Genomic DNA, 14,746 nt, shown 5'->3' on the forward strand with positions numbered 1-14,746 from the left:
ACCCTGTGCCAATCCTACCCATTCTGCTTGATTTTTGCCCTGCACTAGCATCTCCAGGACAGAGGGAGGAGGGGTTCTAGCTGGACTCAGCACAGCCTGAAGCATCCTGTCTTCCTTAGCTCACTGATCTGAAAGACCCAACCTTTTGTCCTGTCTACTCACAGCCCAGACATGGCCTGACTGTTCCTACCCTGTAGCACCTGGCATCCCCAGCCCTTCCCAGCTCCTCCCTGTCCCAGTGCTTGCCACTTGGCCATGCCTATTTGATTGTGGAAATCATCCCTTCTATGGGTCCCACTCGATTCTTCCCTGGCAGTGGAGACCTATCAGAGAGGGCTGTGGGGCTCAGGTGTGGACATACCTGGCTTGCAGATTTTCTCCCAGGAAAGAGAGATTCTTTGTCCTCTCAGGTCTCTCTTCTTCTTCTTTGCTCTTCGAGCCCACAGGCTAAAGACTTGATCCCTAGCTGTGTTGGGAGGGAGCGGGAATTTCAGAGGGGGCCTGGCAGGAGACCTTTGGGCCCTCTAAGGGGGAACCAATGGGTCTGTCTTTATTCTCTATTTCTTGCTTCCCAGTCATGAAGTGAGCTGTTCTGTGCTTTTGCCACAGACTCAGAGCAGCAGAACTGACTGAAGCCTCCAAAACTGTGAACCAAAGTGGACCTTCCTGCTTTCTGACCTGATTTATCTCAGGTGTTCGTATAGGAACAGAAAACTGCCTGCCACATTGTTCTTCCCGTTGCTTCTTCAGTTTTCTCTTTGTCAGGAAAGAAGCAGAAATTGTCTTGCTGGGTGCACAGGATGTCTTCTTTCCTCTCCTTGGATATGGGAGAAGCTGTGTTTTTCTTCCAACTTCAAGTCCTAGCAGAGGCAGTCTCCCAGAGATTTATTTTCTGGAAAGGATTTTGTGAATATGAGTGGTCCCACCCAGAGTTAAGCCGAGCTCACCTGAGGCCATAATGCAGCCCAAGGCTCAGGTCTGCTTTCTAAGGACTGAAAATCAGGATCTGTGGCCTTCATCTCAAGAGGCTAGCCTAGCTCCATAGTGGATGGAGCTAGCTCCATAGTGGATCTAGAATGGATGATCAGACCCCAGATGTTCTGAGTGAGAAGGAGGGATGTGGTGGAGAAGGAGGGAGGACATATGTGTGAGAGGTCAGGAGATGGGAGTGAGGTAGACAGAGGGAGGGGGAAGAGAGAACAGAGACAGCTTGTGGGGGATGGGAATCCTTATCAATGGAGAGTTCCCAGTTTTCTCTGCTGGAGAATTATTACCTTTTCCAGTAGGCATGGGTCCTAGGAAGGTCTCCCCTTCACTTTACTGAGTTGAGACTCACCTTCCAGTAGCTTCATCCATGGGTCAGGTGTGTTGTAAACTTGTTAAATAGCAGGTATAGAAAGGTCTCCTGGGAACCCCTCTAGAGTCAAGTCTCTTGTAAACCCTAAAATGGCTCCCTTAATTAAGATATTTACTTCCCTGCTCCCATATCCACCCTTCCTCCATCCCACCCATCCCATTCCCCCAAGCTCTCCCAAGTCCTCCCCTTCTCCCTTCTCTCTGCCCATCTCCCCTTACATCCACCCCCCTCCCACTCCCAAGATCCAAATGAGGAGCAGAAGGAAGGAGAACATGAGCAAGGAAGTCAGGACCATGAGGGGTGCGTCCACCCACTGAGACGGTGGGACTGATCTAATGGGAGCTCACCAAGGCCAGCTGTACTGGGACTGATGGAGCATGTGATCAAACTGGTCACTCTGAATGTGGCTGGCAATGAAGGCTGACTGAGAAGTCAAGGACAATGGCACTGGGTTTTGATTCTACTGCATGGACTGACTTTGTGGAAGCCTGGTTTGTTTGGATGCTCACCTTTATAGACCTGGATGGAGGGGGGAGGACCCTGGACTTCCCACGGGGCAGGGAACCCTGACTGCTCTTAGGACTAGAGAGGGAGGGGGAGGTGGGGAGGGGGAGGGAAAAGGGAGGCGGGGAGGAGATGGAAATTTTTTAATAAATAAATAAATAAAAAATATACAAGAAAAATAAAAGAAAGGTCTCCTATCTGGGACTGCATTACAGAGAGGAGTGGCTGTGGAGGTGTCTTCCTCTCTAATGATTATTAGTTTAGGATGGGAGGGTCTGGACAGGGTCTGGTGGGCAGAGCAAAGTCTACAGCATATTAGGTACAAACATGGTGTGTGTGGGTGTTCCCTCTGTCACCTGTTGGCATGCAGAGTCCTTTTCTGATGTGGGATTCCCCTCTGCATGCTGTGATTACCATTAATGAATAAGGAAACTGCTTAGGACCTATAGCAGGGCAGAACCTAGGCTGGGAAAACTAAGCCGAATGCTGGGAGAAAGGAGGTGGAATCAGAGAGAAGCCATGCAGCTCTGCTGAGACAGGACTGAACTTCACCTGGTAAGCCACAGCCACGTGGCAATGCATAAATTAATAGAAATGGGTTAAATTAAGATGTAAGAGTTAGCCAATAAGAACCTAGAGCTAATGGGACAAGCAGTGATTTAATTAATACAGTTTCTGTGTTCTTACTTCCAGGGTCTGGGCGGCCGGGGAACCAGCAAAAGCCAAGCAGCCTTCCTTCAACATTTAGTTACCTGTTCTATCGTGTCCCATTTCTGGGCCACAGCTTTCTTCAGGGAGTACTTGAATTGAGGAACAAGGCTCCCAGAGAGGGAGGGATAAAAGGAGGAGAGGAAGGAGAGAGGGAAAGAGAGAAGGAGCGCAGAACACAGGGTTGGGCTCATAGCAGGAATCCTCACACCATGGATGTCATCACAGAGGCCTTGACCAGAGCTGGAACAGGGCACAGCTGTCTCCCTGGAGTTCCTTCATGCAGTTGTCAGACACAACCAAGTCCTGGGTGGGTTCTAGGACACATCTGACCTCCTGGAATCCTGACCTCACCCACCTGTTCTGTAGGCTGTGGGTGCCAACACTTTCCTTGCCCATTTCATAACCACAGTCTCCCATGCCCAGAATAGTAGAATGAGGTTGGCCTGGGTCATGACTGTGGGTTTTGGCCCTGACACACTCCCTATGGAATCGCAGTTGTGTTACTTAACATCTCTGTGGGCCTGACACACTCACTATGGGATCACAGTCTTTTTACTTAACATCTCTGTGGGCCTGACACACTCACTATGGGATCACAGTCTTTTTACTTAACATCTCTGTGGGCCTGACACACTCACTAAAGGGTCACAGTCATGTTACTTAACATCTCTTTAGCCCTGACACACCCACTAGTTGTGTTACTTAACATCCCTGTAGCCCTGACACACTCCCTATGGGATCACAGTTGTGTTACTTAATATCTCTGTAGCTCAGTTATTTCATTTTTAAAATGGAGCTGATGTGTAGAAGTTCTGAGGATGAAAAGATTCTAGAAGCAAATGAGTTGAACATTTTCTGATATATCACAAATTCTCCATAAATGTTAGCCACTAGTCATAACATTAACACCCATGCCTAGGAATGGGCCTACCATGACAGTATTTATTGTTCCACGGCTCAATAAGTCGGCTGCCCTGGCTGGCCACTGAGCCTGTCTCTACCTCCTCACCACTGGGATTACAAATGTGTACCCCATGCCTGGCTTTTTTTTTTTTTAAACAAAACAAAAACACGGGCTCTAGTGGTTGGACTTAGGTCCTCATACTTTCATGGCAAGTGCTTCACTGACCGAGTTATCTCTGCAGCCCACGACTTCCAACATTTCAGGGGACATCTCCTTTATGTCCAAGTTCTGGGGACATTCCTGGGGAAGCTCAGGTGTCAGGAGCTGACACCTGATGCTTCCATGTGATGTGGCAGTCTTGTTTGATACCCACCTCCCCTTCATTCTTTCCTTTTCCAAGAACTCCATCACTCTTCCACAGCACTCTCTACAGACAGTGTCTATGTGGCGGCTATCAGTCACTGTGCCTGGAGGTGACAACACAGGTGTACTGTACTGGAGCCAAGAGGAAGAGAGAGCACGCTAATGATCTCATTGTTCCACGGGGTACACGTGACCAGCTAGGCATGGGGGTTCGAAGGTTTCTGGAGGAGGGACTGCTAGAGCTGGGGCACGTAGGATGCACAGGGGACCAAGGGTCAATGTGTGAGACACAGAGATGCAGGGAGCCTGGCAGCGCTGGTAGCATGTGCTAGGATAAGCTAGACAATGCCAAGAAGCAGAAGGCACAGGCACTGACTATAGAGAGTTGTATCCTGGGAGAGGGACTACAGAGAGAGATGGGTTTCTGGCTGGAAACATAAGTAGGGACTGGATCTGAGAGGGCTTGGATGTCTTTAGCCAGCAGTACTGGGGAGGCACTTTAGAGTCTTCAAGGGAGGGAAAGACATGGTCATTTTTGTGATTTGCAGAACTCACTTTGGCTGCGGGGGAGATAGTAGGTTAGAGGGACATGGCTGTGACTGGCAGACATTTCCCAGTAGGCCTGAGCCAAGAAGAACCACAGAGATGAAAGGGATACAAAGCGGTGACATCTCCCGCGAGAAGGGAACTCCTCCAGCAAAGCCCAGGCCTCAGTGGTGTATACACAACTGCACAACTCTTGCTCCAAACACAGGCAGCTCCCTTTGCTTGGCAAGGGTCATACACACTTCCCGGTGCTGGGCCCTGCACCCACAAGGTCCATACTAAAGCCACCTTCTCTGCCCACACCCAAATCTATGCATAGGACATGGGGTCATTCGCATTCTCTACGCCACACTGTTACAGGTCCTGGCTCTCACAAGCCAGGAAATTCCCCCAAAGGTTCCCTGCAGAAGAAGAAGGGTACTGAAGTTCAGAAGGGGACTGAATACAACAAGGTTAAGTTCATAATATCTTTTATTAATATATTATGCTACAAAAATATTTTTGGCAAAATAACATTAATAGCATCTTTCTTTGTCTTCTATTATACTCTTAAAGAACTCTTCACGACAATTCACAGGGGTGAGGGAAGAGGTGATGAAGAACACCACAAACACTGGGAGAGCTGAAGCCAGCTTGGTACAGTGAGGCACACTGGGAAAGCCAACAAATGTGAGACTTTGAGACTTAGAGCTGGGCAAAGCCGAAGGCCAGCCTCCCCACCTGGAGTCAAGTGCTCCACCCACCCAGCCTGGCAACCAGGGAGACTCCTGCCTAAGAGTCCTTGGTCTCTCACACCAGGCAGCATAGACTTGGATCCCGTTCAAAACCACATTCCCCAGGACAGGTCTTAGGATGGAAGGAGCCTTTAAGTAATGCTTTCTTGTCTGTCACATGTCTCATCATGGCCGCCTGTGGGGCCAACATGGGAGGCTGGGCTAAAGGATGGAACCCCACCTTCAAGAAGACCCAATATTATACACAGAATTCCCCTCCTGGCCCAAGGAAACTCTTCCTATGGTCCAAGAGGAAATGGAAGCTTAAAGAGGGGCAAGGGCTTACCCAAGGTCGTCAAGCAAAGGGATGGGTCAGGGGTGGGAGATGGGGGAGGGGAGGGGAGATACCAATCTGCCTTTGGGGACAGGCTATGAGAAGTTGACATTCCCATGGGTCCTTATAAGCCCCGTCTTTCCTTCCCCAGGGTTGGGCACGGACAGAAGGGCTCTGGGCTGGAGCCATGGGCAGGGTTTCAATCTAGCCTCTCCTCCCCAAGATATCCCCTGCCCAAGGGCTGCAGGCATTTCTGCCATCTCATGGCAAGTCTGGCAGGGCTGTGGAAGAATGGGGGAAGGGTGGCTAGGGAGGCTTGTCTGAGTTCTGAATCTACCGGCTTAGACAGCCAGCCAGGGTGATATTTTTGGCTGCTTAGATGAATTTTTGGAAAAATAGCAATGTTTAAAGAACCTGAGCCTTACAGAGCCAGGGGGCACCTCCATGTCATTTACACCAGTCCTGTGCCAAGACTCCCAGCTGGCTGCTACATCTTTAGCCAGTGGGCCTTGGGGCCTTGCGTACTCTGCCTCTCCATCTATCCAGAGACCTCTGCCCTCAGGTGCTGTCCTTTACCAGCTGGGGAAGTGGAAGTTGTACCAAAAAAGAAAGCCAAGGCTGTCTTTCCCCTTTCCTAGCTCCAGACTTTCTTCCTCCCTTGCCTGCTTCCTTTCCTCCTTTGTCCCTCTCAGTGCATCTACGGAGTATCACTTTTGTGTTGAAGGAAATAAAGAAAAATGACACATGACCTAACCCATTGAATCGCTTCCTTTCCCAGTAGGGAGCAGTTCCTATCTAGACAGCCCCAGGTCTGGAATGTGGGCATGGTAATGGGTCCTGGGGCGCACAAAGGGCTCTAGGGGGAACATCCTGGAGCTAATGCCCCCTCCCAATTATCCTCACAGGATACATGATTGGGAGAAGGGAAGAGAACTTCCCCCGGGTAGTAACATGTGTAAAACACTGTGTATATTCTAGAAACAACAAATATGGTTCCATCTGTCAGATCTGGGGTGGGAAGGATGAGAATGGCCAGCAAGGTCAGCTGAGCCAGGTCATGGAGGGTCTGGAATGCCAAGTGGAGGACCTGGTGTTTATCTCGTGGTTATCATTACCCCAATTCTGTTTTTTTTTTTAACACCCAGGATGTCATTTATGTTACAAATCCTGCATAGAATATCACCTTTTCAAAGAAATTCTCTTTTGGTAGCAGTTCTCTTCTTTGGGATCTGTTGTGATAAGAGTACTTGTCTGAGTGGTGGGGCAAAGCTCCTGAGCTCCCAGGCTTGCCCAAGTCTAGATGAGGCCAGGAAGTAGCAAGGAACCACACTGCATGTGGGGAGGATGTACGTGGGTCCTCCCGTGTGAGACGAATGTTCCGAGCCATTGTTGTCTGCACATGGCAGACTCTGGATCTCTGATCCTGAGGACTGGCCCCTGCACCTCCCTGATTCTTTTCCCCTCACCATGTCCCCGTCACTTAATCTGCTGGGCCTCTGGCCTTCCATCTTTCTGTCTGCCTCAAAGTCAAAACGAAAGTCCTAAAAATACTCAAGGAACGCTCAAAGGAATGAAGATTTGTGTTTACGAGTCCAGCTAGACAGAACATGAAGTCTGAGAAACGGCTGATGGATTACTGGCGTTTTCAGAGCAGGACAAGAAGTTGAAGTGGCCTAGCCATACATTTTGTTTTTGTGCCTGAGGCCTCCTGGGATGTAGGCCAACAAGTTGAGTTTGCTACTTACTCAAACCCTGGCTTATTAGAGATCTCCAAGGAACAAGCATTGTTGGTCTTAGATGTCTGACCAATAATTGCTCTCTTTTCTAGGTTAATGCCAATCTGGAAATTTGTTGATCTGTTGGTCTAGCCAGCCTGTGCCTGCCCTTCCTTCCTTCCTTCCTTCCTTCCTTCCTTCCTTCCTTCCTTCCTTCCTTCCTTCCTTCCTTCCTTCCATTATTTTTCATATAGGGTCAGGCTATATGGCTCAAGCTGTTCTTGAACTCACTATGTATCCCAGGTTGGTCCTCAAACTTATGATGCTCCTGCATCAGCATCACAAGAACAGTCATTACAGACATGTGCCCCTAAGCATGGCACATTGCCTTTCTTTAAAAACTTTAAAGTCGGGCTGAGGAAGAGAGTTTGGAACACTTCCTTCACTCCTCATCTTCCTTAAGAAGGGATCTGGAAAGGCAGTGACCTGACACTGGGGCTGGGGCAGCAGTAGCCCAGGATGGCTCCTCTATCCCATCCTGATGGTGAACTCTTCTGGGCCCAGGAGGGTGGGTACAATTCAGCCTGTATGTGTAACCTGGCACCGTGCTTTCGCAATGATTATATGCTGCATTAATTCACCATTTTGGCCCCATGCCTGGCACAGGTCTGGGCACACAGTCAGGTGCCTGGACTGTTTCCCCAAATGCTTCATCTTTAATTAACCTCAAGCTTGATCTCCATACATCTCATGCCATACTCTGCCCCAAACAGGGGAATCTGGCCTGTGTGTTTCCAATTCCTTTACACTTATCTCATCCCAATAGCGCTCTGCACGATCCGTTTGATGTCTAACTTCTGAGCCTGCTTTAAAAGTCAGCTAAGCCCCTTCTCGCTCAGCAATAGGAAGTCACATTTTTTTTTTTGCCAAGGATAAACTGACTCCAGTCCTGGTGGAGGTCAAGTTCAGTTTACAGTGTGGTGCCCATGGGGCTGGCGGGACCCTGTGAAGCGGAGTTCCAGAATCCTGCCAGGTCTCAGGCTTAAACCTGTCCACTGGGGCAGAGCTGGAAAGAATTCTGCCGCTTGCCAGCATGCCTGTGGGACCCCTGACTATCCAATGAGTTGCCCAGAATCCTGCCATCTCAGAAGGGAGAAGTCTGCCAACCTTAGCATGGCAGTGTTGTAGCCAACCAGGCGCCATCAAGGCTGCCAGGGAAACCCATGTGCAGCGGGGTGAGAGAACAGGACTGGAGTCAACATGCCTGCGCCAGCTATGGCATCTTGGAGAAGTCGCTCCTCTTTCTGGACCTTCGTATTACTCTTACATTATTGACAGGTGAGGGGTCTTTCCTGCTCTCAGGATCTAGGACTCCTTAAATAATTTATGAGCCACAAGCCCAGCTGCGGGTTGAAATTCAGTCCACATTGGTTCACAGTGTCCCTGGTCAGTCCCTGAGGACAGAAGGGTAAGCCTGTGTCTCAACTCCCTGTCTGCCCACATTGGCTGATCATCCTGCTAGAGCCCCCTGGCTTCAGGAACCAGCAGGGGGAGCTGGTGAAACAGCCTCCTCACCTGCTATAGGAAGCCTGGGAGGGTTCCAGTTTGGGAGATCTGCCTCCCTTGGTTTCATTTCTATTAAATGAAAGCCGGGCCAGTGCCACTGGAACACAGATCGTCCACTTGCTTTGTGACTTTGGGTAAATCCCATTCACTTTTTGGGTCTCAGTGTAGCAATCTGACCATGAGACTGGGTTCACCTGCCTCAGCACCAGTCTCCCACCCAGATGGAAAAACCTTCTCCAGGAGCTCTGGAAGGCCAGTCCACAGACACTCTGGACTTCAAAATAGCAGCATTTTTTCCCCTTAAATTGTCCCCCCAGGGCCTGGGTACATCCAGGGATGAGGAGGATGGTTTGGCCACCACGCCTCTGGCTATGAAATTCAGCTTCACAAAAGTTGGGGCTGTCTTTCTGCTTGCCCTTAGAGGTACCTACAGTGGGAGAAGCCAAGCCTGACTAGGAGGCTTGGGGCCAATTCAAAGCCACAGTCCACACAGGTCACAGAGGTCACGGGAACCTGGGCTCCTTCCCTGGGTTGGTGTTGGGGCTAATTCAGGGACTATAACATAGGCTACATTAAAAATAGTTTTATCGATAGAATAAATACATTTTCTCTTTTAATATGGACACATATTTTACAAAAGAGCCCCATAGCACTATGGGAAATTAAGACCTTCTACAAAAAAGAAGATGTAATTTGGGTACAATAAAGCTCTAGTGTTTTAAGGTCCCTGTCCTGTGTGAACTGCCTTGAGGTGTCAGCACCCTCTGAGGTGGTGTCAGACGGTGGGCGCCGTCACCGATTTCTGTGCTTTCTCTGACTGCTCTGCAGGGTGGTCAAGGTCAGGAAGGCCCAAGGGTGTGTAGTAGGAAGGGGGCGACGATGGTGGCAGCGACAGCAGCGGGGAGGCCCCGTGTAGGTGCTGAGTTGCTGGTAGGCCCCACAACGTCCTGCTGCTGGAGCTGGTGTGATAACTTGACAAAAGGCTTGGTGGTCCCGGTGCTGGGGGTAGGCTGGAGAGGCAGCGGGGGCGGCGAGACAGTTGTGCTGGAAAGAGGAAACAGGGACCGTCAGCAGCCTCCCCCTAGGAAGAGAGCTTGGCGTTCAGCTCTATCCTTACCAGGTATCTTAGGGACGAGGAATAGTCTAGAATCCCACCGCCAGCTCAGCTGACCTCCAAGGACAGGATGGGTGGCTCCCAGGCAGAAAAAAATTGCACAGTCATGGAGGAGATAGCTCTGAGGTTCCCAGAGTATAGATGCCACCTGTCTACAGGTGTTCTGCCCCTGGTTGCTCCTTCCAAGGTTGCTGAAGGTAGCAGAACGCATGCGCGCACGCACGCACGCACGCACGCACGCACTCACGCACGCCTTAATTTTCCCCACGTCATCCTAACTGCCTTGACTGGAGCTTCCCCCATGCCACCTGTTCAAACATGATTTCCATCGTCACAATAAGCCTTCAGCACGGGTCTTATCCACCCCTCTCAGGAAGGGTGGACCTCAAGGAGGTCGTCAGGTTCTGGGGCAAAGCAGGTTTACACACCCATGGGACAGGAGAGGAAAGACTGCCTCAGAGCAGGCAGGCATGGCACTCCTACAGAATGTGTATGCAAAACGGGTGAGCCAGGGGGTTTCCTCTGCACATTTTGGCTCACAGACCCAGTGGGCTCAGTTTCCTGCCATGCTGGCCATTAACCCCATGGGTCCTGTCCCCATTCCACTATACTGGGCTGCTCTACCTCTGCCTCATCCCAATCATACCCACTGTCTTGCTGTTACTGTCTTTCTCACCTCTAGAGACTTGACTGCTACCTTGGAAAGCGAAGGCTCACATAAAACACTCTCCACTTCCCACTGACTGCACTGTCAAAGTGGGACATACAAAGAGGGTTGAAGACCAGGTTTCTAATGAGGGGCCTTAGAACAGTGCCTGGCCCTGGGAAGCATGGAAAGGCTTTGTTGTTTTGTTTTTTTAAATTATCATTAATATTTTTGTGCCTCTGCCTCTTCCGCTAGTAACATCGCTCATTTACAATGTGCTTCTGAGTACAGGCAGCCACCATGCTCAGTGCTATAGCTACACCCTATTACTGTTTCTGCTGAGCTCGAAGGAGATGAGGATTCTCAGCAAGGTGAGATGCACTGGGACCATCTGTTTCTGTAGCATGGACTGTGAGCATTAGGGATGCACGCTATTTCCTGGTGAGACCCTGAACACTGATGTGCAGGTTCCAGGGTCAGAATGAGGCCTTGTTGGCTGCAGCTCCTGGAGGAGATTAATGCCTGTGCCTAGTACAGGTCATTACCTCAGCCTCTACCCTCCCTTTCTTGTCTAATGAAAAAGAAAACTGCAAGCAACACACACACACACACACACACACACACATAAAAGTCCATGCCTAGCTGCTGCTGTGCGGCCCAGCCTGGGTAGTGGGGGAGGCTCTGAGGGCAGTGGGCTAGATGCCCTGTGAGGTGGCTGGAGCCAGGGCTCAGGCTGTCCTAGAGTGGCAAGACCAAATGGGAATTACGTCTCACAAGGCACCTATAGGCATTTTCTTTCACACTTTGAAAAATAAAGATGAAAACTCTCCCTTGGAGCCCAAGTGGTGTTTTTATTGCTTGGAAAGAGTCCCAGGAAAATGAAGTGGGACTGGGGAGGGGGACGAGCCCCTCTGAGTACAAGCTCCCTCCTTCTTTCCTAGCTTACTCAGCTCACAAAGTTGGTCCCCAGTCCAGGTCCCCACCCCCTTCCAGGCTTATGTTGGGGAAAATTGTCTCATGGCACAACGGTCTAGAGGCCAAACCAAACACACTGCACATTCCCAGGCCCTGCAGATGGCGGGCACTGGGGGGCTACGTCTGCTCTGAGCTGACAGGACCCCCAAGTGTGGGAAGGCCCCTCTGGCTGGCTGGAAGACAGAGCTCTGTACAAGTCTGCGTTACCTCCTTGGCTTGATCTGTAAATTTGGGTCAACACTGTTTTCTAGGCCTCAGTTTCCCAATCTCTACAAAGGAAGGGCAAGAATGGGTCAGGGACTTTGAACTGCTTTCCTGAAGTAAAAGCCAGAACTAAGATCACAGGCAGGAATTCAAGGGAAAGCACAGACAAGTGAGGCTGGTGCCAGGCACTATGTTCATTGCCACCCCTTTCTGGGGGATCCCTGGAACAGGGATGAATTCTGGCACTAGGAGACCGCCAAGGCTCAGCATTGGGCATCACTGATATTAATTTTCTTGCTAATATGAGGAGCTGGTGCCTAATTATGGGCACAAGTGTACTTTTTGCTCTTTGAAAACCAAAGATGCAAGTCCCTTGCCAAAGCCTAGAGTTTTTGTTGCTTGAGTGGAGTCACAGAGAAGTGACGGGGGTGGGGGTTGGTGAAGAGGAAAAGCCTCCAGTTACTTCCTTAGAGACCTTCAGAGAGATGCAGGGGCACCAGCCTTAGATGCAGGGCTTGGATGACAGGATCCTCCATGTCATCCCTGGAGGAGAACTTGTGATTCCCAACTGTGTTTTGGCCTCTTTGGGCCAAGAAATCAGATGTAGGCAAAGACTCAACTTGCTCAGCTGGCCTGCTGCTCCCCTGCCTCCACCCAGTACCTGGAGCCTATCAGCCTTTACATCTTGTGCCATGACTCCTTCCCCAGGAATGCCTTCACCCTCTCTCAACCTTGCAGACTGTGGGCTAACCATCTGATGTGTTCTAATAGCTTCACAGTGGGTCAGAAGTGGAAACAATTTTCCATCCTGAGGTGAAAAATGGGCCCATAGATGGGAATTGCCAGGGTCCTATAGAGCTGAGACTTCAGGACCTTTCCGGTGACACTATCTTGGGAGCCATATGTCACTGTCTGGCACCAGCACTAATCCAGAGTAATGGGTGACAGGCGTGTGCCCAACATGCCCTTGCTAAACTGGGGGTGGTGTTTCACAGCCCCCATCTACTGGCTCATTGATGGCTTTAAGTCTAAGACATACTGAAAGTCTCATGAAGCAGCCTGCTGGGGAGACTGAGCCCTAGACACCCTGAACCAGAGACTTTGGAAGTAACATTAGCAGCACCCACTTCAGGGTCACAGTGGGGCTGATGTTGGCTTTACAGGCATCTTCTTACTGTCAATGCCCTGTGGGGTGGGACTGCAAACGACTCTGTCTGATTCAGGGTTTTTTCTTTTCTTTTGATTGAATGACTTCATTTTCCAATCCTCATGGGGCACTACCCACTTCAGGTAGGGTTCCCGTCTGACAGGGATAACTTGGCTACCCTGGACCACTCCACATTGTGAGGAATAAGAGGAATACCTTGAACATAAAGGGCAGTTGACAGGAGGCTGCAGAGCCCTTCTGGAGGTGGACTGTGTTCCCTCCCATCTCTGGGAGCTTTGACACGTGCCCTGGGTGTGGCCTGTACGTGCCCTGCAGCACTCACCAAGGCTCTGTGTCTGCCACACACTGATGCTCACCACTGGGCCACGCTTTGGCCAATGCCTAGCAGTTGGAAGGTACTCTCTTTTCTACACCTGTGAGTCCTTAACGTGCTTCCAGCCCAGATGTGACGGTCACTGTGCCTCCATCTCTCTCTTTCTTTCTCTCTCTTACACACGTGCATACGCACATGTGCATACATACACACACACACACACACACACACACACACGCATGCACATGCACACACATACACACATGCTTGCAGACTTGAGGACATGAAGAATGAGAGTCGGCATAACCTCCAGGAACCATCCAAGACCCTAATGGAGCAGGAGGCACTTTAGGGTTGCCACGGACCCATGTTTTATGGGTCCTGGCTTGCCATGGTCACATCTTCCCCTGATGTGTCTATCTGTGCTCAGAGGTAAGGGATTCCTGAGAATGCTCCTCTGCCATACATCCATCTGTGGACACACTCAGCCCTTTCCACGGGTCCCCCCATAAATCATCCTGCCACAGGCTGCTGCTACTCTAAACTTCCTCCGCTGTGTTTATATCTTGGGGTAATGAGGGGCAAAGAGAGGCCAGCCTGCTCCAGGTGGTGTCCCAGCCAGGCACTCACAGCCTGCATCCCTGGCTTCCTCCTCCTCAGACTCAAGACTACAGTAAAAGACCCTTCCCACCTTGTGAGGCCTTGGGTGACCTGGAGCAGCCCAAACCAGATCTGTGCCTAGGATTCCCCAACCTAGAAACAAAGAAATGGAGTGTGGGGAATAGTGCCAAGAAAAGGCTCCCATAGGTGACTAGGGCAGATAGGAGAGCTAAGCCAGGTGAGGATGGGAAAAGCCCTGAGATAGTGGGTGGCAAATATGAACCTTAGAGTTGGGTGACAATTCTGAGTCTCCATCCCTCAGCAAGTTCACTGACCTGGATGACTGATTCCTTCCCTGTAAAGGCCTACTCTCTGTGACTCCTGACAGTACCATAAAGTGACAGATATAAGCGCCTGGCACAGGGGGAGCTTCACAAAGGCCCACTGGCATGCCACCCTAAGCAGAGAGAAGCAAGTACAATAGCATGGGGGAGCAGGGTATAGCCCATGGTGGCACATAGCCCAGAGAGAACCCAGTTGAGCTGGAAGGCAGAAAAGAAGGTGAGCACCCCGAGGCAGGCAAAGCCGAAGAGCGGAAGACCCTGTGGGGCCCTGCTGTAGGAGTGTAGGTGGCAGACGGGCAAGCAGAGGTGGACGTGGAGAGCCAGCTCCAGGTGGGTGTGAGGGCAGAGCTAGCAGTGGAATAAAAAAGGGTTCTGGGAAAACTGGCTTTGTGAGGAGGGCTTCAAATGAGCTCTGTCGGATCCTCTGCTCCTTCTCAGAAAACTGGAGACTTGGGGACTCTGGGAAGGGTGGAATGAGTCCTTTGAGTATGAGAGCCTGTACCCTGTACTGGGACTTCCCAGGGAGTGCAAGGCCCACTTTCTCAAGAAGCAATGCGGAACTTTAATAAACTGTGTTTTGGTGGAACATTCTCTTTCAGCCTCAGGGAAGAGCATCAGCTGACCACAGCTTTACCTGCTGGGGTGGAGAAGGGCTTCCCTCTGCCAAAG

At 50.6% G+C, this 14,746-nt stretch overlaps 1 protein-coding gene across 1 annotated transcript in view; it reads right to left on the minus strand.

The window, feature by feature from the left end:
* Positions 1-9,313: 9,313 nt before the first annotated feature.
* The window catches only part of Trabd2b (TraB domain containing 2B), a 194,782-nt gene continuing 189,349 nt past the window's right edge, over positions 9,314-14,746 (minus strand). The window contains exon 7 of the mRNA XM_085686437.2: positions 9,314-9,757. Coding sequence (XP_085542563.1) covers positions 9,553-9,757 — 205 coding nt within the window. The 3' untranslated portion in view covers positions 9,314-9,552. The remainder of the gene's footprint in view (positions 9,758-14,746) is intronic.

Source organism: Myodes glareolus, chromosome 3 (assembly GCF_982192425.1).
Source record: "Myodes glareolus chromosome 3, mMyoGla1.1, whole genome shotgun sequence".
Lineage (NCBI taxonomy): Eukaryota > Metazoa > Chordata > Mammalia > Rodentia > Cricetidae > Myodes > Myodes glareolus.